The sequence below is a fragment of the Mustela putorius genome, unplaced genomic scaffold (assembly GCF_011764305.1).
Source record: "Mustela putorius furo isolate JIRA1106 unplaced genomic scaffold, ASM1176430v1.1 tig00003836_pilon_pilon_pilon, whole genome shotgun sequence".
Taxonomy (NCBI): domain Eukaryota; kingdom Metazoa; phylum Chordata; class Mammalia; order Carnivora; family Mustelidae; genus Mustela; species Mustela putorius.
In genome coordinates, this window is record NW_025421989.1 from 6,540,662 (window position 1) to 6,566,183 (window position 25,522).

At 51.6% G+C, this 25,522-nt stretch overlaps 1 protein-coding gene across 1 annotated transcript in view; it reads left to right on the forward strand.

Annotated features, from left to right (window-relative positions):
* SHROOM2 (shroom family member 2) overlaps nt 1-25,522 on the forward strand; it is a 131,320-nt gene that overhangs the window by 97,037 nt on the left and 8,761 nt on the right. The window contains 3 exon segments of the mRNA XM_004758807.3: nt 14,037-14,672; nt 20,223-20,747; nt 21,914-22,088. Coding sequence (XP_004758864.2) covers nt 14,037-14,672; nt 20,223-20,747; nt 21,914-22,088 — 1,336 coding nt within the window.

The window sequence follows — 25,522 nt, forward strand, 5'->3', positions numbered from 1 at the left end:
AGACAGGCCAGCTGCTGTGAGCGTGGCTTTGAGACTCTGTGCCGGAGGCAGCTAGACCCAGGGGCTGCGGCAGAGCGCGGCTGCCGGTCCCTGGAGGAGGCGGACCGCGGCGTTCACGGCCCACCCACCACCCAGACGGCAGTGAGCGGGGAGCCGGTAAGCACCTCCTGCATTTGTTCGTAAGGCAGCTCACCCAGGATGGGACTGTCGGCCAGCCCAGCATTTGTAGTTAGAGCGTTTCTTTTGTCCTCCTGTCTTTAAAAGCAGGTTGTCAGCTCGCAGTGCAGTGGGGTAAGATCTGAGGAGATCTGCAGAGATCTCCCTTGTTTATTGTTCTGCCTGAAAATGAAGAAGAATGCAAATCAGGGTCCAGTTCCCAGCTCGAGCCTGCATGCGTGCACGTGTGTGTACGGGCATGTTGCGTGTGTGCCACTTGTGTGCAGATAGATATATGCACATTTTGCAGCTTTGGTCTCTGCAGTTGGCTAGAAGTGCGCTGAAACTAGAAAGCAGTGCCTTTCAGTCCAGCGTTCCGGGCTGCAAGTCGTCGTGCAGGTGTGAACGGTAGCCGTGGCATGTGGGAGCCTTGCTCCACGTGAGAGCTGCAGACCTCTGCCCTCCCTGCGGAAGGCCAGCGTTGCACAAGGATCGTGTTCCTTGTCTGGCCTTTTCTTTTTTTTTCCATGCCAGTAAGAAATTAGCATTTTCATGACTGAGACCCTGACTGCTGATATTGAAAGGAAATTGGTGAGTCAGCCACATGGAAAAGGGGCAGTTGGCGGTGGGGGGGGGGGGGGGGGGGGGGGCAAAATCAGGTGTGCATGTTGAGTCATGAAAAAAATGCTCTGTGGGTAAATTCACACATAGCCTGATTGCTAATTGCAGTGAAAACATCTCACTGGAGAACATGGAATCAGTGTGGTTCTGGGTGTTTTCCAGTTCTTAGATTTTGCTCTCTCATGTGATAGTGACAGCTGAGAGGCATGTCGTCTCTTTACAGGTTTCAGCAGACATGTGCTATGAATCTTTTTTTTTTTCTTTGACCTTTTGTATCATAAAAGAAACATCTGTGGCCGTATTTCTGATTGATGGAAATGCTTTGCCTTTACTGATGGAGGCTTTTGTGTGTGGAGGGAGGATGCCATTTTCTGAGAAATTGCTGCATGTGTGTGTGTGTGTATCTGTGTGTGCATACACACGCACACACACGCATCTGCTGATGGGTCTGCATTTTACGGACTCAGGGTAGCAGTTATTTTAAAATGCATGTGTTTAAAAAAAATGCACGTGTTCGCGGTCATGCTGGTGAGAAGGAAAAAGGAAAAGGAGTTGGAAGAAAGCTTTTCAGAAATCTGCCTGACAGCATTTATAATTAAATAATTAGAGACCCTTACACATTGAAGACTTACAGAATGAATGAATGAAACATGTCACATAAAATATTGGAAAATTTGGTACGGATTGGCTGGCCGGCTGGCCTTTTTTCCTTGCAAAACAGAATCTTTGAGGGGCTATTGTCTGAATATTGTTTATGATTACATTGCAGAAAAGTATTCCACAGATGGTAGGGAGAGGTACATCTCTACACTGGCTTTTTGTCATGCGTGGTGGTGGAAAAAAACATTCTCTGTCTTTTTCTTTCACGTGTGCACACACACTCACACCCCTTAAATAAAAAATGTGCAGGGTATTCTCATAGATGCGTGAACAGAATAGACTCAGAAGTAATTTTTTTAGAGTAGTACCCAAAATAACCACATATGTTGGTATGATCTGTCTGGGTTGGGTTCGGCGTCTCCTGCCCAGCCAGAGAGACGTGACCCTGGGAAGCGCGTGTTTGCTGCTCCTTGTTCTGCTCGAACTGGCTCCTTCCCCAGAGTGCACCTTTGGATTTCAGAGGTGTATTGGCAGCTAATATTTCATGTGGCCTTTAGAATGCATTTGTTTCACTTTTAATGCTTGTAATTCTTTGCCTCGTCTGTGTCTTAAAATTTCAGAAGATTAAGGTGGTGAAGTAGCAGAAACAAGGTCGCTGTTTTGTGTCCACTGGGCCCATCTGTATTTTGCTGGTTAGTGGCCACTAGTGCTTTCTAGCTGGCTTTTCCTAGATGGTCAGGTCCTTTCTGGGAGGCTTACACACATAGCTGGATGTCTGAAAAGATCTTAAGAGTTACTGAGTTTCGCCTTAAAAAAAATTTTGCAGGGGCGCCTGGGTGGCTCAGTGGGTTAAAGCCTCTGCCTTCACTCAGGTCATGATCCCGGGGTCCTGGGATCGAGCCCCGCATCAGGCTCTCTGCGTAGCAGGGAGCCTGCTTCCCTTCCTCTCTCTCTGCCTGCCTCTCTGCCTACTTGTGATCTCTGACTGTCAAATAAATAAATAAAATCTTTAAAAAAAAAAAAATTTTGCAGAATCCCTTCTGTTAATTTTTAAAGTTCACAGAGCGCCCCTTCCCCACATATATCTTGGGTCTTACCACATCGCATGTGGTGTTCATTCTACGTAAACAAAGTGGGCCTTAAGTGACTGGATTCACAGAGCCAGTTCGTGGAGAGCCCATATATGCACTTTGGCTGGTTTTTCACCTGGTAGGTTCCTGCTGATCGATACCCCCCACCTCTGATGTTGGAAAGGTCCTACCGGTGAATACGGGCTGAGCAGAGATCGTGGTACATGTTGCCAAACCCCGCCTCTTGCAAACGTTCGCGGCCCACGTCCAGCGTGCTGAAGGTGCAGTGAGAAGGAATCCCAAGGTGGTCTCCCAAGGGGGTGTGTAGTATCAAGAACCCGTCATCAGACAGAGACAGGGGATGTGTGTCCCAACCCCATGTGGGTGTAAATTTGCAGGTCACCCGGGCTTTCTGATCCTCCATTCCTTTGTCCATAACAGCAGGCATTTGGAGTCACTGATTTCTAAGGTCACGTTAAGCCGTAATAGCGTTTCATTCTCAGGGAGAGAAGCCGGGGACTTGAATTCCCCCTAAGGTCACCCTCCAGGCCCATAGGTCACATTGTCTGACTCCCGTGCAGCCAACACTCACATGAAAGAAGACGTAGACGTGGAGAGGAGACACACACGCGTGGAGTAGCTCTGTGATCCACTTAGAGGGAACGGGCGCGCCCATCAGCAGCCTGCACTTCGCGCCGGCCAGCTTGCCAACACCGTGGCAGCACCCCGGACAGCTAGACCTGCCTCGGGGCTGGGCGCCAGCACCCCACAAAGTCAGCGGCTGACAAGCGAGGTGCTCTGCGGGGTCACGTGCATACCGAGTGTTACTGAATGACTGTTACGGAATCTAGGCAGTGGGCCCTGAAATGTGCTCAAAGGCAACGAAAGGTGGAGTAATTAGAAATTCTAGGAAGGTGTTTAACACGGATATACACATGCATGTGTGTGTATATATGTGCAACACACGTGCACTCACGTATGAGACACTTCATAGAGGTATACAGTCTAGAAGGTCAACTTTTACGTACAATAAGTATATCAAAAGCCTATTGGGTAAATCACCCATTTCCAAATTTGGTTCAGGCAAGTAGCAGTAAGTAGACGCTCTCCTCGGGTGTGAGATTGTAGAATTTCGGATCACATTTAGTTGTTGTAGGAGGAAGACAACGCAAATGATTTTCTCTTCAATTATGGGAAGAATATACTATTATAATTCTATTTTCATCTTTTTTTTTTTAAAGATTTTATTTATTTATTTAAGAGACAGAGATCACAACTAGGCAGAGAGAGAGAGGAGGAAGCAGGCTCCCCACAGAGCAGAGAGCCCAATGCGGGTGTCTCGATCCCAGGACCCTGGGATCATGACCTGAGCCGAAGGCAGAGGCTTTAACCCACTGAGCCACCCAGGCGCCCCCTATTTCCATCTTTTACCAAATAATTACCCCACATTCAGAATGGCTCCTTAATTTCATGAGCTTGACGTATGTTTTTGAGAGAATTTTTACTAGTTTGGGACGCCTGGGTGGCTGTTTGTTAAGCGACTGCCTTCAGCTTAGGTCATAATCCCAGGGTCCTGGGATCGAGTTCCTCATTGGGCTCCCTGCTCAGCAGGGAACCTGCTTCCCCCTCTCCCTCTGCCTGCCTCTCTGCCTACTTGTGCTCTTTCAAATAAATAAATAAAATCTTTTAAAAAAAAAAAGAATTTTTACTAATTTGAAGATTATGGCTCCCTAGGTTGTAAATATATATTAAAATATTTTATTTATTTATTTGAGAGAGAGAGAGAGTGCACAAGCAGAGGGAGTGGCAGGCAGAAGGAGAGGGAGAAGCAGGCTCCCCGCAGAGCAAAGAGCCTGATGCAGGACTGGATCCCGGGACCCTGGGATCATACCTGACCCGAAGGCAGACACTCAACCAACTGAGCCACCCAGGCACCCCTACAGTTTGGTGGGAGGTTTTTTTGTTGTTTGTCTTTTTTTTTAAGGATATATTTTAAAATCTGCTATGCTAATTAAAACAACCTTAGTAAAAATAGAAGGAAGTTCTATATATGATGCATGGCATTCTGAGATACGAGTGGCCAGTAGAGGTCCGGTGAACTCTTTGGGTTGTCTCTAGTCTTTCACAGTTACAAGTAATACTGTAGCAAACATCTTGTAAAATATTCATGGTCCGGCAAGCTAATTTCCTCAGAATAAAATTCTAGATCTGGAATCGCAAGGCAGGCTTTTGGGAAATATGCCCAAGAAGCCTTCCATGACATGTGTACTATTTATGCCCAGTCACCCAACAGCCTAGGACAGTCCTGCCCTTCCCACAACCGTGTCCATAGTGGATGTGTTTAAAAAAATCCTGTGACTCAATAGGCAAAAAATGTTCATTTGTCCATCTGTCCTTCTTGCCTTCCAGTGGGCTCCATGCCCCTGAGATCAAGACATGAGCTGAGATCAAGAGTCAGACGCTTAACTGACTGAGCCACCTGGGCACCTCCTAGTTATTTCATTTTTAACTTGCATTTTCTCAGGAACTAGCAAAGTTAAACTTTGTGTGTTGCCTAGCCATTTGTATTTTTTTTTTCTCTTGTTCATTACTGCTCACAGCTTGTGTTCATTTTCGTTCTTTTTCCTGTAGGGCATGGGGACTTTCCTTCTTGATTATTGTTATTTAGGTTGTAGATAGATCTGCTGTGTGCTTTTCAAACATTTACGGTTGGTTATAGTAGGTTTTTTCCTTTTTCACGTACTAGTGTTGATCATGTCATTGCCCCTAGCTGGTGGCTGTGTGCAGTCCATTCCCATTCTGCTGGCTCCTGGCGATTGTGTGCTGGCATTTGCATTCCTGCTGTAGAAAGCATAACCATTTGGGGCTCTGTGGGCATGAATTTCCTATGAGCTGTAGACCGCCACCTGCAATATTCTCCGGCAGGTTTGCAAAAAAGATAAAACTGCTCAGGCAGAGAAGAACCCCAGTGTTTTAGGAGAACGTCTAACGTGGTGTTGCAGACAGAAAGCAGGAGTCAGAGATGAAGTCTCCAACCTAGCTCAGGTTAGGAAACAAGAGACTTGGGCTCTTGGGGCCTCACTGTGCTGGAAATGCTGAGTTGTGTCTGTCATGCTTGCTTTCTGCAAATGGAGGTTAGTAATAGGGTCATCTCTGCTGAAGAATGGAAAACGTGCTTGGCTTCTCAGTGCTCCAGGTCCGCGGAGGCACAACCACCAGACCTCCGGGTATTCTAGCATTTGCTCATTTGAGCATTTGTCCATGCTTGTGTGTTTTCTCTCCCTTCTGTTTCCTCTCGTTGTGATGCGTTTATGTTCATTTTCGTATGTTCCAGTTGTGTGTTTTCCTTTGATACTTACACCCTGAGTGGTCTAATGTTTTGGCGTGGTGTATGTCAAAATAAAGTCATTAGAAGCCATATAACTATAGACATAAACAAAGTGGGAAGAGCGAAAGGCCACTCAGTCGCGAGTTCCTATTTTTTATTACGGTCCCCACTTTGTTGAAAAATCGAGTGACTTCCAGTGGCCTTTCACGGGCAAGTAAGCATAACTGAAACCGTGAGCCGCTTATTTCTGCGACATTCTCGGCGGTGTGACGTGAAATTGGAAGAAGGCAGGAGCCCGCTACAGAGAAGAGCCAACGCACGCAGTCCTCCTCTCCTTTCAGACCAGGGAGCAGCGGGAGATGCTGTCCCAGGTTTCTCCGCTCCCGCACGCTGGCGTGCGCATGCGTGGGTGTGCGTGCCTGTGCGTGCGCATGCGTGGGTGCGTTTGCGCCTATGTTTTCATTGCCACGAGACAGGAAGCAGCACAGTCTTCAGAGGACCAATGTGTTTCTGGTAATTGGTCTGTATTTCTGTGGTCAGGCACCAGAGAGCCTATAAAATTGAATCAGGCTCAGAGAGAGTCTCCCTCGAAAGCTCTTCTCTCTTCTTGGGGAGAATAATCCGTAACAGACTACCGTGAGCTGACCGTGATTGCTCACGGTTCCAGAGGCTGGAAGTCCAAGACGGGAGGGAGCGCAGCTGATTTGCTGCCTGCTGAGACCCGCCTCCTGGCTTGTAGAGGGTTGTGTTCTCGCTCTGTCCGCTCTGTCCTTAGGTGGGGGAGAGTGGAGAGCAAGGCAGCAGGCGTTCTCGTGTTTCCTCTAGAAGCACGCTGTCCCATGGCTGAGGACTCTATCGCCCTGACATCATGACCTCCCAAAGGCTCCGCCCGCCACCTCACACCTTCCTGTTGAGGGTGGGTGTTAGCATGTAACACATGGATTTCAGAGGGACCCAGAAATAAATGTAAATGCTGTGATCTAGAGTAGTCAGAAGGCGCAAGAAAATCAGCCTGCCAGCCTTGTCTTCCTCTCCCCACTCCCTTTCTCCCTGTTACCTCCCTGAGTCTTTGTTGAAGGCTGCTGTGTGCCAGGGACAGAGGTGGGTGCTGGCATTGTACCCAGGAAGATCGATAGTAAATGAAAATAACATAGATGAAATAAGAACAGTGTGGGGACAAACACATTAAGTCCTTATGGGGGTTCAGCGGAGAAGGGGTTATGTTTGTCAACAGGTCTGGGAAACGCTCCATGGAAAAGGTTGCACTTCATTTGGATCTTAAAGAAAACAGGAATGGTGTCTCTAGGGCATCTCCTGAAGAGTGTGGTTCAAAGCGGAGATCTGGAAACCATGAGGCATCGATGGCAGGGAACGGCTCCTGTCCAAAATGTATGTTGCAGGAGTCCCTGAGGACTCGTAAGTGGCTTGGGAAGGATCATAGGGGGAGCCTAGAAGATCAAGACTGCAGTCTGGCCTTGATTTGGTGATGGTGAGAGGAGACACTGGAAGTGTCCGGGGGGAGGACCAAGCTCTCTAGTTTCCATGCTAATTATGACAAAAATGTGTGTATGTTGATAAAGTGTGGTAAATGGAGGAAAGAAGAAGGTTGGAAATGTCCATCATGGGGGATCTGTCACATGGAATACTTTATTTCACAATCTGGAAAAGTTACTGTAGGATGCCTTTGCTTTCAGAAAATGTAATTTGTGAAAGTTGTGGTTAGGTTCCCCCTCAAATTTATTGAAATGGGGCGTTTCCCTGTCATTTTAGTGGGGGGTTGGTTTGTAGTTCTAAGACAAATCTACATTTGCCTGAAGTAGGCTCTCCTGCCAGATAAGAACACTGAGCAACTCACAGTGGTTTCAAGCCAGGCCATGATGACTGCCTGAGAGCAAGCAGGAACTTTCTGGGACAGTGCAATTCTATTTAGACTCAGCTGTGGTGGTGAACACACAGCTCTGTACATTTACCCAGACCTCTGATGGCTTGAATTTTATGGTATATAAACAATACCTTAATAAAATTATGGTGTGTGGGGGGAAGAAAAGAGGTGAAAATGTTTTGTAATGTGAAGAACTCCCAAATCCATAGCGAGATTCTAGGAATTCAAACGTGGTTTTAAAAATTTTAGTGGGTCAGAGGAAAAGCATGTAGATCTGGGGCAAGAATTAAGGTGAACTCCAATTCATTTATTGCTTGTTACCTGTGCTGCAATGCTTGTAGTAGCATTTAAGTTCCTTACTAACAACAGATCATACCTCATAAAAACTTAAGCACCGGAGATGTTCCCAAAACTACTATTGAGATGAATGGAATGTCTGCCATCATAAAATATTGATCTGATCCGATTTTTCCTTCTAACTGCTTCTAATGATTTCAAGTGACAGTTTGTGACACACTCCACTCTGGTTCACATGCCGTTGGTCACAAGAGACTGTTGCTCCCATCAGTAGCTAAAAAATGCCCATAAAAGTTATAAAATCATAGCTTTAAAAGAACTCAACAGACCCTGCTCTTGGTGTAAAGAGCTCTTCTCCGCTTTGGTATTCCATTCTCCTCATATGTTCTTCATAGTACTTTTCAAAATGAGCTTGAGTTTTTAAGGAATTAATATCTGCCTTGCCCTCTAGACCAGGGTTTGGTGAATTACAGCCCAAGAGCCAAATCCCCTGGGCTCAGGGTTTGAGAACTCTTTCTGGGTGGAAGATTAAGGATCAAGGATTGGTTCCTCCGCAGCTGGTAGCCAGGGGCACTTAACGTTGCTGTTTTTTCAGATGACGATAATCTAGTTTTAGAGCGACATGCCAAGCCGAGGACTAGGCTCAGAAATAATTGTTAATATTCATATCAAGTGGTTAGGAAAATGGGAGATATGGAGGTGCCTGGGTGACTCAGTCATTAGGCATCTGCCTTCAGCTCAGGTCATGATCCCAGGGTCCTAGGATCGGGGCCCACATCTGGCTCCCTGTTTTTCAGGAGACCTGCTTCTCCCCCTCCCAGTCCCCCTGCTTATGTTCCCCCTCTCTCTCACTCTCTCTGTCAAATAAATAAGTAAAATCTTTTTTTAAAAAGGGAGGGGAGAAAAATGGGAGATACAGAATTGGGGAAGGGAGAGTCCCATAGAGCCGAGATTCTCCACGCTGGCAGAAAATCCACATTGCTGGAAGGCTTTCGCTCAGATACAGATTTGCAGGCATGTGTGTCCTCATCAGCCCCTACCTCTGCCAGGCCTGGCTTCTGGTGGGGGGGGGTGGTTTAGAAGAGCTTAGATTTGTATGTCTGAAGTCACCCCCTACACTCCTTTAGAATGCTCTGGAGAATTGGAGGGTTGGGTTCAGGAAATAAAATGAACCAGGAGTGCAAAGTGGTTGACCCTAGAGGGTGGATACTGGGGGCAGACTGGATGTGCCCTCCAGTATCTGGTGGAAATGGTCTTCCTTAAAAAAGCTTTAAAACCAAAATATCAGACGAAAACACTGCCCTGCTCTCGTCCATGAGGGCAGGGTTTGTTCTGGGTGAGAAGGAGGTGAGGGGTTGGGGTAAGGGCAGAGTCTCAGGAGGCTGCGTGTACCTGCAGCATCACGCTCCTTTTTACAAACCCGAGAAATAAATATGGATAGAGTAGCATCGCGCCTGGGAGGATCAAAAAGCCTGGACCATTGATGACCTTGTCCCCATCTTCTTTAGATGGGCTTCAAATCGGTAATAGCGTCCCATGCCCTGTGGAAAGAGCTATTCAGGGCATCAGAAGTCAGAGGGGACTTTTCTTTACCCTGTGTCTCTCATAGTTTGCATTTCGTATCCTGCTTCCTTTACGTTCTGGTCAGACATTGGTTGACACATGCTGAGAGGGGAGTCCTGGGTGCTCCACGTGTGGCCTAACCAGAGCACCCGAACCTCCATCAGAAGAGATGACCGGTCTCTACTGGGCCATGGGGGGACTGGTGGCATTTCCGGAGGACACAGAAGACTAGTGGCGTCCTGCTGAGTCACCGGGTCAAACTCGCAGTGCAGGCTGAGTGCAGTCTGTGGCCGGCCGCTGAGTGACGTCATTTGACAAGCCCCACTCGCCCCTGCAATCCTGATTTCATCAGTTCGGCCACTTCTTAAAAAGAAAATATCGCATTTGGTATCAGGCTTGCCCACACTTTGAACTTTGCGCAAAACATATTTTTAGGACAGCCAAAAACAGAATGCAAGGAGAAAACACAGCTAACAAATCACATGCAAATGTCATTTTCATTCCATCTGTCTGAGCTTTTGATTCTAACTGGCCTGGAGCTTTGATTGACAGAAGGAATTTGCATGATTTTTCCCAAGTGTCACATCTTGGAACCAGGAATGAGGGTCTCTAGCCATTAAAAAAAAAAAAAGAGGCCTGGAATAGATTCAAAACAGGTGTTCTGAAAACAGAGCTGGATACTTGCTGGGCCGTCGCAGATTATAATCTCTAAATATACGTGTTTTCTGTGATTGGATACCAGCCCTACCTGAAGTCTATGCTTGTACACTCGGTTTTGGATCATCTGTGAGTGGAATCTCTCTATGAATCCGTTCTCCACTCAACTACAGAGGACATATCCATCTTCATTCTAAAGTGATGTTAGAATCACAAAGAGAGAGCCTATTTGGGATTGGTGCAGAGAGAAAAACTTTAGTGGAGACGTTACAATAAAGAAAGGACTGAATCAAAAATGATTTCAGGGCTCCTGTCATCCCGCAACATGATTCTCCAAGACAGAGTTGGAACAGGACGTAGGGAAACTGCTGTCCCCATCGTCACAGGCATATCTGTCTGCTCGACTGGCAGATCCTGTTTGCATGCTTGGAAACTGGGATAGGACAACCAGACAGCCTCTGACCTACAGGGGTTCACCATGGCTGAAGTTCTGTGCTCATCTGGCCTCTTTCAGAAAAGAGCGGATGGTGCCACCATTGCTGGGTGTTCGTGCAGTGTGAGACGTTTCTAGAGCATTTCTGTGTGGTCCTTAGTGAATCAGTCAGTTGATTGGTTGATGACCTCTCTGGCGCTCTGAGCATTCCCACACCTTGCCCGTCATCTTTCCCCACATTGTTTGGCCTTTGTGGGGTGCTGTGTGGACAGAAGACCTTTCTGCCTGTGCTTCCTCGAGGTGATACGTGTCTGTTGGGATTTCCATGGGGGGCGGGAAGATGAGCAGGACGCCGGGCATTCCTTCGGGAGACTTGGACTTGCGCGGTGAGCGTCCCGTGCGTGCGCAGCCTTGTCTTGTCTGCTTCCCTGGTGGCGTTGTTATTCTTCAGACAACCTGGCTGGTTATGTTCTGCACAGATACAGGGCAGACAAGCTGTGTTTTGTTTTGTTTTAACATTTTATTCATTTATTTATTTGAGGGAGAGAGAAGGAGTGAGAGCACAAGCCCAGTGAGAGCAGAGACTGAACAGCAGTCACTGGAGAGTGAGACCTGTCCCGTGCTGGGGGCGACCAGGAGCCAAGGGCCTGTGTGATGGGGAGCAGAAAACTGGGACCCAGACGGACAAATCCAGGGCTGCCACAGGACTTGTCATGAGCAGGTGGAGTCTGGAAGTAAAGCGGCTTCCTCTCCAATACGGAAATGGCATTTAGACGTGGGCCTGGCCCTCTCCATACCCAGATCAAAACTGCCGATGTGAGAGCAGTTGGGGGGCGGGGATTTCCAGAGCATTTGCTGTGTATGTGTGTCTGGATGCGTATATCCACTATCTTTTTCTTTTTGGCCCTTTGGTCCTCTCTGCCCTGTCACTGGGGGTGTGGGCCACTGAACAGCGTTCACCATGGCCTTTCCTCAGGCGTTTCTCTCCCAGGAGAAAGGATGGCGCGGGCAGGGTCCAGCCCCGGAGCGCGCGGCAGGGCTTGGGGAGTCTGCGGTGCATGGAGCCCGCTGGGCCTCCCCCGTCCTGGACCCACGGGAGCAGTGTTCCCCTTCGTAACGTGTCATTAGCATGTTCTGTATGACAGAGAGCTACCGACGCTGCACGTGAATTCCTGGGACGCTAAAATGCAGCTGCCTTTTCAGTGTGCCTTTGGATGGCTTGATGCACTGCTCTGGGAATATCCGGGAGCAAAAGTCTTTGATGCTTTCGCTGACGGATCCTTCAGACATCCTTATTTTCTTTATCTGTGGCTCTTACTATCACCATTGACTTTATACTTGAAGTGAGAGCCCAGCAAAGGATGCCCCACAAGGGAGACAGAAGGGAGCTCGTGGGACCTCGTGCCTGACAGAAGCCGGGACACAGCCCTTGGGCACGCTCTGTGCAGCCGATCTTTCGCTCTGAGTCCTTATTTCCACATCTGCGAGTTCTCTTGTGTTTCTGGGAAGACCTCTATAGAGAACCCACGCTACAGATAACATATATCGATAACATGTTAAATGTGAATCCACATGCACTTGTTAAATGTTAATTTATATTTTAAATGTGAATCCACATGCACCTAGAATCTGGAAAGCACTTAGATTTAAGCAATACATTGTAGCTAAATTGTGTGTGTCTGTGAGCACCAGCTGCTTTCCTGCAGGTCTGCGGATGCTGTATTTCAAGCATGTTAGTAGGAGAGGAGAAAAGATGCAAATGTGGCTCAGCTCTTTGAAACGAAATATTGGGGAGGCACTTGTGAATTGTCGTGAATTAAACATTTTATGGTCTTCAGAGGCACAGTGGCTGGATGGCAGGGAGACCTAGGCATTGCGCCCCCAGGTCAGACCCCCTCGCACACACCTAAGCCATGAGTTGCACGTCTCGCATTGCATTCTCAGTTCCACGGGGTTTAAAGTGTGATTCGGCAGCCAGACAGCTGCTCAACTCTGTTCTGCAAACATCCGTTGCTGTGTTCAAGTTATTTTGAAAACTTCTAGCTTCTTTTAGTGTATACCTGATCGTGTTTTTTTGTTTGTTTGTTTTTTGGGTTTTGTTTTTGTTTTTTTTCTGAAATAGCTAACTTCGGGAACTGGGTTAATATTTTAAGCTCTTGTGCTTGGCTGTTTTGTCACGGTGTGTCTTCTAAACTGAGGCGTTATGTTCGCTTCTTGCCCACAGACATCAGTGCTGCCCTGTCTCTCTCTGGGCCCTGCTGGGACTTAAGTTCCTGTGCCCTCTTCCAGATACGGAGAGCCTCTAGCTTCTAGGTGGGGCAGGGTCTGGCTGTGTCCCCCGCAGCGCAGGGTTGGGGGGCTGGCCCCGCTGGTGGACCATGGGAAGCAGGAGGGAATTGGGCATGGTGTGGGTTTCTACTTCTCCCGAGGACATGGTCAGAGGGATGTGCGCAGGACACTAGACTTGCAGAACAGCAGCCGTGGGTGGGGATGGTTGGGACGTCTGTAACACTCAGGCCAGGCATCCTGTCCCAGGGGGCCAGCTCACTCCTGGGTCCCAAGGCAGGCACTGGAATGAGGTTCCTGCCCAGCGTGTCAGGGGAAAGCCTTATCTGACTGTTACCTAGGAGGTTCCGTCTCGCCTGGGCGCTGGTGCTCTGTCTCCTGGTTCTCCCATTGCTGCCCTTCTTAGAGTTTCCTTTAACAGCACAGTTGTCTCCTCAGTGCAAAACTGTTCTTCCCTAAACTGGAGATCCCATCAGAGGCTCACTTTGTGACTCCAGTCAAAAGAAACCATGTGTTGGCAAAGATGCGCCCCTGCTTTGTTTCGGGCTTGGTCGTTGTTAGCCCGTGAGAGTTGGCTACAGCACAGAAGCGTGCCAGGGAAGCCTGCGGTGGGGGGAGGGGTCTTTCCGTGGGGGGGGGGGGTGCACATACTAAACACACATATACGTGCCCAGAAAGTGAAGATAGAACTGGAAACAGATCACAGGATGGAAACATCAGTGAGCTGCTTGCAGTGCCCAAAAGTCTGTGTTTTTTTCTCGTTTTTAGTAACACATGACTGATTTTAAAGGGGTTTTTTTTAAGGTTATTATTAATAAATGGATTTGTGGCTCATGTTTGAAAGTTCTAACCCTTTGTATGTGGCAGTTTCCCAAAGTAAGCCACATAAAAATACTGTTGTGACACAAAATAAGGATTTCTGAATATAGCCGTAGGAGAATTTTCATCAACGTAGTTTTTTAAAACGTTTGTATAAATTTTTTTGCCCCAGAATGCAACTTGTGTGTGCACATGTACGGGAAAACGTACACGGATTTAACTCCTTCAGACAGTTTAAGATTATGCAGATCTGGGTTTTAGTCCCATTTGGAGAGAAGATGTTACTTATAATCATTTGCTCATTTTTATACTTTCTCCCTCTAGACAAGCAGATGCCCAGTGTCCAGAGGTTGGTTCGGCAGCACAGCAGGACCCTCCGGAGCCGTCCCAGGAGGCCCGCTGCCGAGCGGGGACCCTACCTCGAGATTACAGATACCCAGAGGAAACACTCGGCCCAGGACCACACGTGCCGGACACCCCTTCCGCCCTGCACACTTGGGGGCAGGACCCAAGGCCCGTGAACACCGCAGCGCTCCCCAAGAAGCCAGCCCCACAGAGGCCGCCACCACCCAAACGTGAACCCAGGCAACTCAAGGGCCTGGCCGGTGGCCTGCCTGGGGCCGCTCACCTAGGTGCCCCCAGCCGGCCCCTGGCCCCGCCATCCCCGGAGGCCCTGGAGGCGTGTGTGGACCGTCTGTCCCTGTCCCACAGCCCGTGTCCCTTGGTGGAGAAGCTGAGTAGTGTGCAGCCGGAAGACGGTGTGAGGGCGGCCAGCGAGCACGGCGGGCGGCATGTAGACGAGCACGCAGCCTGTCCGAAGCGTGAGGCCCCGCTCCCTTCCAGGTTCCGGCCCCTGCCGACGTCCGCCATGGAGACTTCTCGCTCCCCTTCTCCTCAGTTCGCGCCCCAGAAGCTGACCGACAAACCGCCCCTGCTGATCCAGGACGAGAATTGCGCAAGGTACTGTTCTGGGACGGTGGGCCTGTGCTCTTCCCTTTCCTGGGCTCCCGCTGGAGGCTGCCGGCGCATCTCCCCTGGGTGCTGATGCCGGGGGCCCTGCTTTGGCTCCTCATGTGGGATTTTCAGTTGCTCCTGGGGACTGATGCCATGGGGAGAATGCACAGCTGCAGTGGTCAGTTGAATCTTGAACTTGGTGGGGGGACTGTCCTGTTCCGCAAGAGCGAGGGGTATGTGGCGGAGGTGGGGGACCGTCCCCTGCCCCTTTCACCCAAGGTGGGTGTGGATGTGTGCCTTTCGCATGGGCAGCTGCGCATCAGGCCTTTGTTTTCCCTAAGCACCTGTTTGTAATCAGAATCCAGTTTAAACTAAGCAGGAGACCTTCAGGAGAAATTGGTATATTTCATAATGTCCAGTGTTTCCACGCTGTTTTTCCTTTTTCTTTTAAGATTTTCTTTATTTGGAGAGAGCAGGCACAGGGTAGGGAGGGGCAAAGAGAGAGGCAGGGAGAGAGAGGCCAGAGCAGAGTCTGTGCTGATTATGGAGCCCAATGTGGGGCTTGATCCCAGGACCCTGACATAGTGACCTGAGCCACAGCCTCAGAGTCGGCCACTTAACTGACTGTACCCCGGAGGCGCCCCTCCACATTGATTTTTCCTGTATCTTACGTGAAGAGCCCACCTGCTGTACACCTGTCGTGACAGCAGAGGAAGTGTTTGTCACAGTGCACGGAGCTGCGGTGAGAATTTCAGGCGTGGGGTTGTCCGCCGTGCTCACTGAGACATCAGCGGATGTCAGGCCAGGGACATGTGGACAAGTCCAGAGCATGGGCTGTTTCCTTTCTCCCTCCTCTCTGAGGGCCTGTGAAGAGCCGAGAACTGGCCGAAGTGGAGAATTTTCCTCTTCTCTAGAGCAGTGGCCCTCAACCTGGGGGAGGGCCAGTTTGTCCCCAGGGCACATCGAGCTGTGTCGGGAGATGTTTTGGGTGTCCCTGCTGAAGAGGGAGGGTTGCTTCTGGCATCTCATGAGCAGATGTGAGGGGTGCTTCTCCACGTCCCCAGGTCCGTCCCACAGCCAGGAGTGCTCACGGTGTCCCCAACCGTCTCGCACTGTCGCCAGCAGTCACCTGTGGCGGTGCGCACGTCCGTTAGTGAGAAATAAAATAAATTCCACATGTCACTTGGAGCCCTGTACGGCTGGTGGCACAGAATGCATCTGTTTCCACCGTTCCCAGAAAGGTCTGGGGGATCTTCCTGCTCTGAAGTCTCAAGCTCACTCTGTCTTTCTTTCTTTTTCTTTCTTCCCTTTTTTCTGTAACTTCAAAACCTCTCTGCAGAGAGCACATTCCCGGTATCATCCTGTGTCTCCGAGTGTGGCAGTGTTCCCACAGCTGCATCTTGGGGCCATCGCTGTGCTGTGTGTCCTTCACAAGGTGGATATCATGGAAGTAGCCTTGCAGCGGCAGGTGACACTTTGTGTTGTGAAAGGAAGGAAAGGCAGTGCGGTGCTCTGCGGTGGGGCCAGCGTGTGCTGCTGCTGCTGCTGCTGCAAGCCAGCCAGCCTCGGCCCCCATCGGCCCCCCTCCCTGCGGGGCTAGTGGGAGCAGCACAGGCTCCTCCCACAGCCACAGCCACAGCTCCACGGTGCTCCTGACCTGTGTTCGCTCTGGAAGGAGGCAGTAGCTTTCATTTTTTTCTTCCCTGAAGCAGGTGTTGATTTGCTCATTGCATCTTCCCTGTGAGCTTAAGAGGAATTTCAATAAGCGGTGACGGTATTATTGAAGATCCTGGTCAAGGGGAAAAGGGTTCTTTGGGGACCCACACTACTGAGTTTTCCATCTACTGTCTCATTGGGGCCAGAAAAGGTTGTCTTGGGCCCACGTCTCCTGTTGTACCAGTGCTCATAGAGAGCTGAACTCTGGTCGCTGTCAGGACCCATACACCCAAATAGGTCCTCTCTGTCTCTGGAAGTGCAATGAGGCAGGGGTGCCCGTGCGGCCTCTGGAAGTTGCTATCGCGGGAGTTGCTCGAAGGATCCTGAATTATGTTCCCCACAGTGTGTTGTGGGTCAGTCCTGGTATGAACATGTGCAGTCCCAGGGACCAGGGAGACAAAGGAGAAGCCAGAGCCCAGGGTCGGTGCCCACAGTCCGCTACTGGCGGCGGGTCCGCAAGGAAAGCGTGCCGCAGCGGGGCTGGCCACACTGCCTGTTGCCGGAGCTCAGCCCAGGGCTGCTGTCCTTATCCGGCCCTCTGCAGACTCGGGGTTCCAGAGCTTGAGCCGCTCCCCTCCACTCCCTCCGTGTCCGGTGTCTCCCTTCTTCCGGTATTCCCCGGTCCCACATGTGCGTGTGCCGGCTGCCCGCCGGGGCGCTCGCACCCATGCGCCTGCTGAGCAGGTGCCGTGGCCGGCGCGGGGCTGCAGCCGACGCCGAGGGCAGGGTGCAGCGTCGCTGCCCCGGGGGTTTCAGAACAGGCGCTTGTGCTCCCCCCAAAAATACATCAACTCCTGTCCTCAAGCTAGGTAGCTTACTTTCAAATCTTTAAAAGTTCTTGGTAGGTTTTTTGTTTTTAACTACAAAGTAGAGATGTCGGCCAGCAGCCTCTTGGGTCGTGGCCAGGAACAGACACATGGTCCGTCCTAGAAGCGTTCTCAGGGGAGTTTCCAGAGAGCTTGTTTCGATTTGGGCACGTACAACCGTGGAGTGCCGGGAGGCCTCCTTCGTGGCCACGTGCACAGCATCAGTGCACCCTGAGCCTCTGGGTGAGGGTCTCCCGAGTAGGTCCTGTAGCTCATCCCAGCCAGAGCGGCGTGCAGCTGACGGGCTCCCATGGGCAGCGGACGTGAGCAGAGCTGCGTGGGCACTTGCTGTGGGGCCGGGCTCCCGTGGGCAGCCAGCGCTTTGAAATGGGCCCCGGGACATAGAGCTGGAGAGTGGCTCAACATACCCCACCTTCTCTGTCTCTCTGCTCTTGCCTTTTGATTAGGAATTGATGAGATCTGTTTGCATTAAGGTCTTATCTGCTGTGTTTTGTCCTGACTTTGGAGTAAGAGTTCATCAGGCTTGTTACATGTGGAGGTCTGGACAGTTTTCGTGAGGAGAGACCACGTATGGCTAGAAAACACCAGGAAGAGATGCTTTGCTGGGAAGTAATAGGTCAATGTGCGAAGGACATGTTCTCATTGTGTTCTTTTTTACTGTCTTCCTGCCTTGGAAATCCAGTTTCTCTACAAGTTGGGGAAGATATTAATAGAGGCCAACTTAGCAGTCAGTAGGAGGGCAGCGCCTGGCTGGTTAAGTCGGGAGAGCATGGGACTCTTGATCTCTCCGGGTCATGAGTTCAAGCCCCACCTGGGGTGTAGCGCTGACTTTAAAAAAAAAATTTTTTTTCAGGAATAGGTGGTCTAGGCTTCTAAGTATGGAATTAAAGGAATGAAGAGGGGAAGTGGGGTTCTTGTCTCTCTGTCTTTGCCTGGATAAGATGCCAAAAGCTTCCTTCTGCAGTTCAGCACATTTAAACGGTATTTTCCACAGAGCCAGTGTCTTTTATTTTTTTATTTTTATTTTTTTAAATATTTTTATTTATTTATTTGACAGACAGAGATCACAAGTAGGCAGAGAGGTAGGCAGAGAGAGAGAGAGGAGGAAGCAGGGTCTCCGTGGAGCAGACAGCCCGATGCAGGGCTCCATCCCAGGACCCTGGGATCATGACCTGAGGCAGAGGCTTTAACCCACTGAGCCACCCAGGCGCCCGAGCCAGTGTCTTTTAAAATTTATTCGCAAAGAGGGCATTGGGGGCGACTGTACATGAATACCTAGGTAAAACATCTAAGAATTTCTACTTAGAGAAGAGAATACAAAATTATTTTAGCCCATACACTGTAGTAAACAGGGAAAAAAATACTATGTTCCCAGCCACCAGTCAGAAGGTGAAAAAAAGGACTGACTTTAGAGCACTGGAATGATCCTTGTGCTACACAAAATTCAGTCCATCAGGGTCACATTGTAGATGTGATCTTGGCCCGCTAAGTTAGAAACAAGTGTGGAACTTTGTCTTTGTGATTTTGACTTGGGGTTTCCTTCCATTTTGGGCACCAGCAGATGGCTCTCTTTCTCCAATACGTCCTTTAAAAACAGTTGAAACAGGTTTGTCCCTGTGGCTCTGGTCCACAGGATCCCTGGGTGTGGTCCAGTGAGGTGTAGCTGAGGGCACCATGTGGCATTCGGGGAGCCCTGCACGAAGGCCCATCGCACTGACCCATTCTGTGTTCTCTCCCTTCGGCGTGGGGGCCCCCATAGCTCCTTTTGCTGCAAAACCTTCTTTATTAATCTTTTTCTTTTTTCCTTTTTTTTTTTTTTAAGATTTTTATTTATTTATTTGACAGACAGAGATCACCAGGAGGCAGAGAGGCAGGCAGAGAGAGAAAGTAGAGGAAACACTCTCCCCACTGACAGCCCGATATGGGGCTCAATCCCAGGACCTTGAGATCATGACCTGAGCTGAAGGCAGAGGCTTTAACCCACTGAGCCACCCAGGCACCCCATTTTTTTTTTTTTTTAAGAGAGAATGTACAGGCAGAGGAGAGAGGGAGAGAGAAAATGTTAAGCAGGCTCCACACCCAGTGCAGAACTCAGTGCAGGGCTTGGTCTCGCAACCCTGATGTCCTGCCCTGAGCCGAATCAAGAGACACTTAACCAACTGAGCCACCCAGGTGCCCCCGCCTTTTTTTTTTTAATTTTTAATTTTTTTTGCCCCCCCCCTTTCTTTTTTTAAAGTAAGCTGTACATCCAATAGGGAGCCCAGTGTGGGACTTGAACTCACAACCCTGAGATCAAGACCTACACGGAGACCAAGGGTCAGATGCTCAACTGAGTCCCCCAGGCACCACCTCGTGCCCTTTTTTTTTTTTTCTGAAGGAAAAGTGTGTCCTCAGTAAGTCACTTAAAATAATGCCGAAGCCATGTGCCCTGTGTTTGCCAGAAGCTCGTGTGTCTGTTTGAGAAGCCGCATGAGGGGTGGCTTGCAGCGCTGAGCAATGGGAGGCCGGTGGTGGGCGGCAGCGCAAGCGCACGGCCCAGGGGGAGGCTCACGCTAGGGCCGGCGGTGGCGGGTGCTCAGTGTCCGCTCCACACGTAGCCGCCCCGTCAGGAAGTCTGTCCGCGGGCCCCGCTTGGAGGCTGCCAGGGAAGGCTGCTTGTTGCGGGCTGCCCTGCCCACGGAAGACGCACCTGCACAGGTCTAGCGGATGGCGATGACCAGCCGCGAAGAGAGGTCCGCCACCTGCCTCAGTGAGTCAGCCCGACTCCAGTGTTGGGAGGTGTGTGCGTGATTGGAAAGTGGAAGGTGCCCAGACACTTGGGGTCAGGAAATGGGACCTCCGCAGCCTCCACTCCCAGTCCTGGGTCGGGGGATCACAGAGGCTCTCGTCACCACGGTGGCCGCACGTCCCACAGCCGTCTGGGCAGGTGAGGGGCCCGCCGGTATCGGCCCTGCGTAGCCGTCTGTGCCGGGGCTCACCCGGTGTCGTCAGCTCACGGCTCTTCTTTTTCCAGGATCGAGCGGGTGGCGGACGGCAGCGGCACGGTGAAGAGGGTGCCCGTCAAGATCGTGCACTCAGAGAGCCGGCCCGAGAAGGAGAGCCGCCAGGGCCTGGCCCGTGCCGCCGAGCTGCCCGTGCTGCCCAGCGGGCTGGAGAAGGACCAGATCAAGACGCTCCGCACGTCCGAGCAGTCCTACTCGCGCTTCTGCCTCTACAGCCGGGAGGACGCTGAGCCCGAGCCCCCGCGCCCCAGCGCCCCCACGCCTGGCGCCAAGGACGGCGGGGCCTCCCCCTCCGGCCTCAGCTACTTGAGAGCCAAAGAGAGGACGGCCGAGGACCTGAAGTCGGAGGAGCTGGCCCGGGAGATCGTGGGGAAGGACCGGTCCCTGGCCGAGATCCTGGACCCCGGTGTGAAGATGAGGACCACCATGGACCTCATGGAGGGCATCTTCCCCAAAGACGAGCACCTGCTGGAGGAAGCCCAGCAGCGCCGCAAGCTGCTGCCCAAAGTCCCGTCTCCGAGAGGCGCCGACGAGAAGTGAGTGTGGAAGCGGCGGGCTGCGGCAGGCCTCTTACCTCCCAGCTTCCGCCGTCTCCGGGGCTCCAGGCTGCAGGGGACCGGGGCTGCCCCGTGCATCTGTTCTCGTGGTTGCCTTCCAGGGGCCCATTTTCAGAAGCACTGCCCCATGCTGCAGCCCATGTTGGCTGTTGGGTGACCCTTCCCGAAGAGCCCCGGAGGCCCGTCCCTGAGGATGCCAGCTGGGGGCCGGTGAAGCTGTGACACTACCACAGCTCCCGTGCATTCCTGGCTTCAGGCCTGTGGGCTTCGGGGTGACGTCCACAGGCTCCTCTCTGTGAGGACAGCGCCTCTCAGCTGGGACGCTGTCTTCCTCCAGGGGACAGTTGGCAATGTCCACAACGTGTTTACTTGTCACACCTGGGAGGTCCTGCCGGCACCCTGTGGGTGGAGACCAGGGAGGCTGTCCTTCCCTGCCCAGGGCTCCCCCGTAGCAGAGAAGGCTCCACATGTCCGTCCTGAAGGCTCCAGATGGCCGCGGTGACAGAGGAGGCTTTGTGCTCCTGGTTACGGAGCGCAGCGAGCGGGTGCGTTGCCGTGGCATTGGGACACTGTCCTTTGCAGCTGGCCTCATTTGCGGGCCGTCTGCATGGGCGTGTGCCGTCGCACCTGTCCTGCTGGTGTCCGCTGTCTCCGGAAGCACCCTGCATGGACAGTAGCTGGGCGCTCCAGGGGAACGCAGGACAGAAGGACAGAGCAGATTAGGAGGGCCCGAGCCGGGGGCTGGGACGTGGCGGCACACAGAGAGGCGCAGGTTGCACTGGGGACCTCGGGGCCCTGCTTACAGTTAGCTGCACGCACGTGCTCCCTGTAGAGCTCAGGCCCCCGGCCAGAACTCTCCCGCTGCTCCCTTCTCTCCTGCGTGGAGATTTTTAGACATCCCTGTTTATTGGACTTTTCCCCTTTTTAAAAAAACAGCATTGTGTAGGCTTGGAGCAGCCCTCTGGCGACATACTGTTTAGTTCTAACGTTGTTGCCTACTGCCGGCCCCCTTCAGCGGTCTCGTGCCGCTGGCCGTAGTCCTTGTGTTGGCAGCACCATTTGCTTGTCACAGAGCAGACCGTGGGCTGGCGGGGGGCGTCTGGCGTGGAGTCACAGCCAACTGAAGCTCTGACCTTGTTCCCCAGGAGAGAGGAGCCGGGTGTGCCCGCGGCCATGTCCCTAGCGACAAACTCCACCTACTACAGCACGTCGGCCCCCAAGGCAGAGCTGCTGATTAAGATGAAGGACCTACAGGAGCAGCAGCAGGAGCCGGAAGACGACGCAGGGAGTGACGTGGACCACGACCTGGCCGTGAAGAAGGTAGGAGAGCCCGTCGTCAGTGACTGCGTGGCATGGGCCCTGCACCACGTGTGCACGGCCGTGTGTGGTCCGTTTCTGTGCGGGATGGTGACATCCGGGGCAATAGTATGAAGCCCTTCCTGGCTAAGTTAGTCTTGTCTAAAATTCCTCACAGTTTCTTTACCATTTTTTTTAAAGATTTTATTTATTTATTTAGAGCAGGAGAGAGAAGAGGGGTAGTGGGGGAAGCAGACTCCGCAGTACGCAGGGAGCTGGATGCAGGATTTGGTCCTGGGACTCTGGGATCATGACCTGAGCCAAAGGCAGACGTGTAACTCGGTGAGCCGCCCAGGAGCCCCCTTCACCAACTTACATAGTAAGATGCAAAGTCATATTAAGTGGGTACCACTCTCAGTGAAAGTTCAGTGGATGCATCTCTTCTCTCCCATTTGAAATCTAAGGACTTGGAGCTCCTGGGGAGCTCATTCGGTTCAGCATCTGCATGTGGCTCAGGTCATGATCCCAGGGTTCTGAGATCAAGTCCCGCATCAGTTAGTCAGTGGGAGGTCTGCCTCTCCCTCTGCTGCTCTCCCTTCTTGTGTATTCTGTCTTTTTCTCAAATAAATAAAATCTTTTAAAAATAATAAGTAAAAATAGTATCTAGGGACCTCACTCTGTGAGCTGCAGTAAGTCACACGTACTGTTGGAATATCAAATTCTAGAGCCTTCACCAGCAGATCATAATCCCAGCAGTAGGTGTCAAGTGCTTTGTCAAGCCAAAAAGCACCGCTTGTTAACTCAGAGAACCCCTCCGGCATTTGGGGATACAACCATAGACGAAACAGAATGGAATCCCGCCTTGCCAGAGGGGGAGCTTACGATCAGCACAAAAACCCGAGTGCGGTCCGGGCTCAGCACACTCTCGGCTGCGGACCACACACGGCCCGCCTCCTGCTTCGATAAGACCCGTTTCACAGAAACATGGCCACACGGATCTGTCGGGCTCTGCGCTCCGCTGGCCTCCACACCACCCGGAGCCGCAGACGTGAGTGGTTGCCCCGACCGCGCGGCCTGTAGGGTCGGAGGTCTTCGCTGTTGGGCCCGTTAGGGAAGGACTCTGGCGAGCCGTCACGTAGTACGTTGGACAGTGAGAGAGTTCAGCAGGCTGGAGGGATGGAGCCAACAAAGGAATGCGGTTCCACAGGGGGCCCGAGGAGGTGAGGACTGGACAGTGACCCGGTGGTGTGTGAGGGAAAGCCGTGTGGACGTCTGTGTGCCCGTGGGGGGGGGGGGGGCTGCCAGTGCTGAGTCCTGAGCAGGAGCCTCACGACATGTTGGAGAAGCAGCAGGGGCCAGCGGCGGGCGCTGTGTGGACGGGGAATGGAGGATTGGAGATGACGTGGGCGTGAGGTCGGGGACGAGTGAGTGCCCATGAGGTCATACTAGGGACAGAATTACTGCCGTCAGGGTCAGTGTCAGCACCACTGTATTAGCCTTCAATCTTCGTGATGTGTTGGCATGCCAGACCGGTGCCATCCAGGGGACGACCTGGGTTTTTGTTAGGAAGGCCTCCGCATTAAGGGGTGGGGGGAGTGCCAAAGGTCTGCCTCGGAGGAGACCATATGCTGTTTATTCCAGGGGCTGGGGCCTGTGTCAGTCATCGTAGGAAAAGAAAAGGAGGGGACCAGCATTCTGTGAATGTTTTCTCTATGCTTCCTGTTTTAGAAAAGAGCTTTCATTAAAAAAATTCCCACCCCCTTTTTTTTTTTTAACAAAAGTCTTTGCAAAAGGTTTTGCTGGAAGTCTGCTTGTATCATTAGTGGTTTAAAAATACCACTGGTCGATATAATAGATATATCGATATATCTATATTGATATAATAGATAGATAATTTCAGATATAATAGAAAAAATATCATGGTCTGTGCATAAAAGAAAATTACTTTCAGTTTGAGAAATGGTCACTTTTTGGTTCATCAAGTTGAGGGAAATGAAAGATAAGCATTTTGGTCCTATGCCTTTTAGAGGCCCTGTATCAGGCTTAGGGTTGCATTTTCTGTTGTTGTTTTTAAATAACGAATCAAAAATGTTTTTCCTGCTCCTAAAACTAGAGAAAAATATACACTCTGCCCGATTCTGATTCAGTCCTGGTGCTGGATGTGGAGGACAGTGTGGTCCACGACATGCCCTGGGGTGCTGCACGGCATGCTGTGTCCTACTCCCCTCGTCTCTGTGGCGCTTTCTCGTTTTACTCTTGGGAGGTGCGAGGCACTAGGGCACCCCCTTCCCACAGGTGGCTGCTTCGGGATTGAGGTACATCCCTGTGGGGCTCCTGGGTGACTCAGTCAGTTGAGCATCTGCCTTTGGCTCAGGTCATGATCCCAGGGTCCTGAGATCGAGCCCCACATCAGGCTCCCTCCTAGCAAAGAGTCTGCTTCTCCCTCTGCCCCTCTGTCCTACTCGTGCTCTCACTGGCTGTCTCTCTCAAAAGAAGAAATAAAAAATAATTTTAAAAAAGAGAGAGAGAGGAATCCCTGTGAACTTGCCTCCTGATGGCCTGCCCCACCTCACGCAGCCCCCCCACCCCACCGGGACTGAACTCTGAAGCGGGTCGATCTGTTGGGTTCCGTGTGCACCTGCCAGGCGGTTCTGCCCTGAACGACTGGTGCTAGAAATCACAGTTCTGTGCAGCATTGCGGCTGAGGAATCCTGCTTTTCGGCTTGAGCCAAGAAGGCCAGCTGCTGCCCTGTCTTTGCAGCGTCTCGCAGCATCCGCACATACACTGTGTCCCCTGGTTTGGCAGCGTGGTTCTGCCCAGGGGAGGGGAGGAGGAGAGTGCTGTGCGCGCGTGCCTGTTGGGCCACGACGGTAGAACAGCAAGACTCCGAGTCCCCCGTGTGCCACACATCGCCGCAGGGACCTTGGCTGCCAGGATCACAGCATCACTGTGTGCTCCCAGAACCGAGTGCCAGAGCGGGGGACCCCGTGTTTTAGGGGAAGACTAGGACACAAGCAGGAGAGAGCGGAAGGCCCCACACAGGCAGGCAGAGGAGTACTCCGGTGTCCGGCTGGAAGCATTATTCCATCAAGGCTAATAAATACATGTTTGTCCCTGGGGCGGCTGAGGCTGACTGCTCCGAGGGTGCCCTGGTTGACTCGCGGGGTTCTTCAGAACCACACAAACCCACGGGTCAACGTCGAGACTCTCTGAGGGCTTTTCCCTGAACGCAAGAGGTGGGTGCAATGCCCAGAGAGAAAAGGCGTCATTTTTCCACGGAGTGGGACCAAGTTAGGTGTCTGGGGCCATCCGAATAGAGGTAAGAGGCAGCGTTGCCCCTGCTGTGAGCCCCGGGGACTGGACTGGCCTCCACCGTGTCGCTCTCCCAGGCTCCCTGAGTGCCGCGGGCTGCGGAACATGAGCCGAGGGGCTGGTGCGAGGCTCGGCTGGTGCGGCC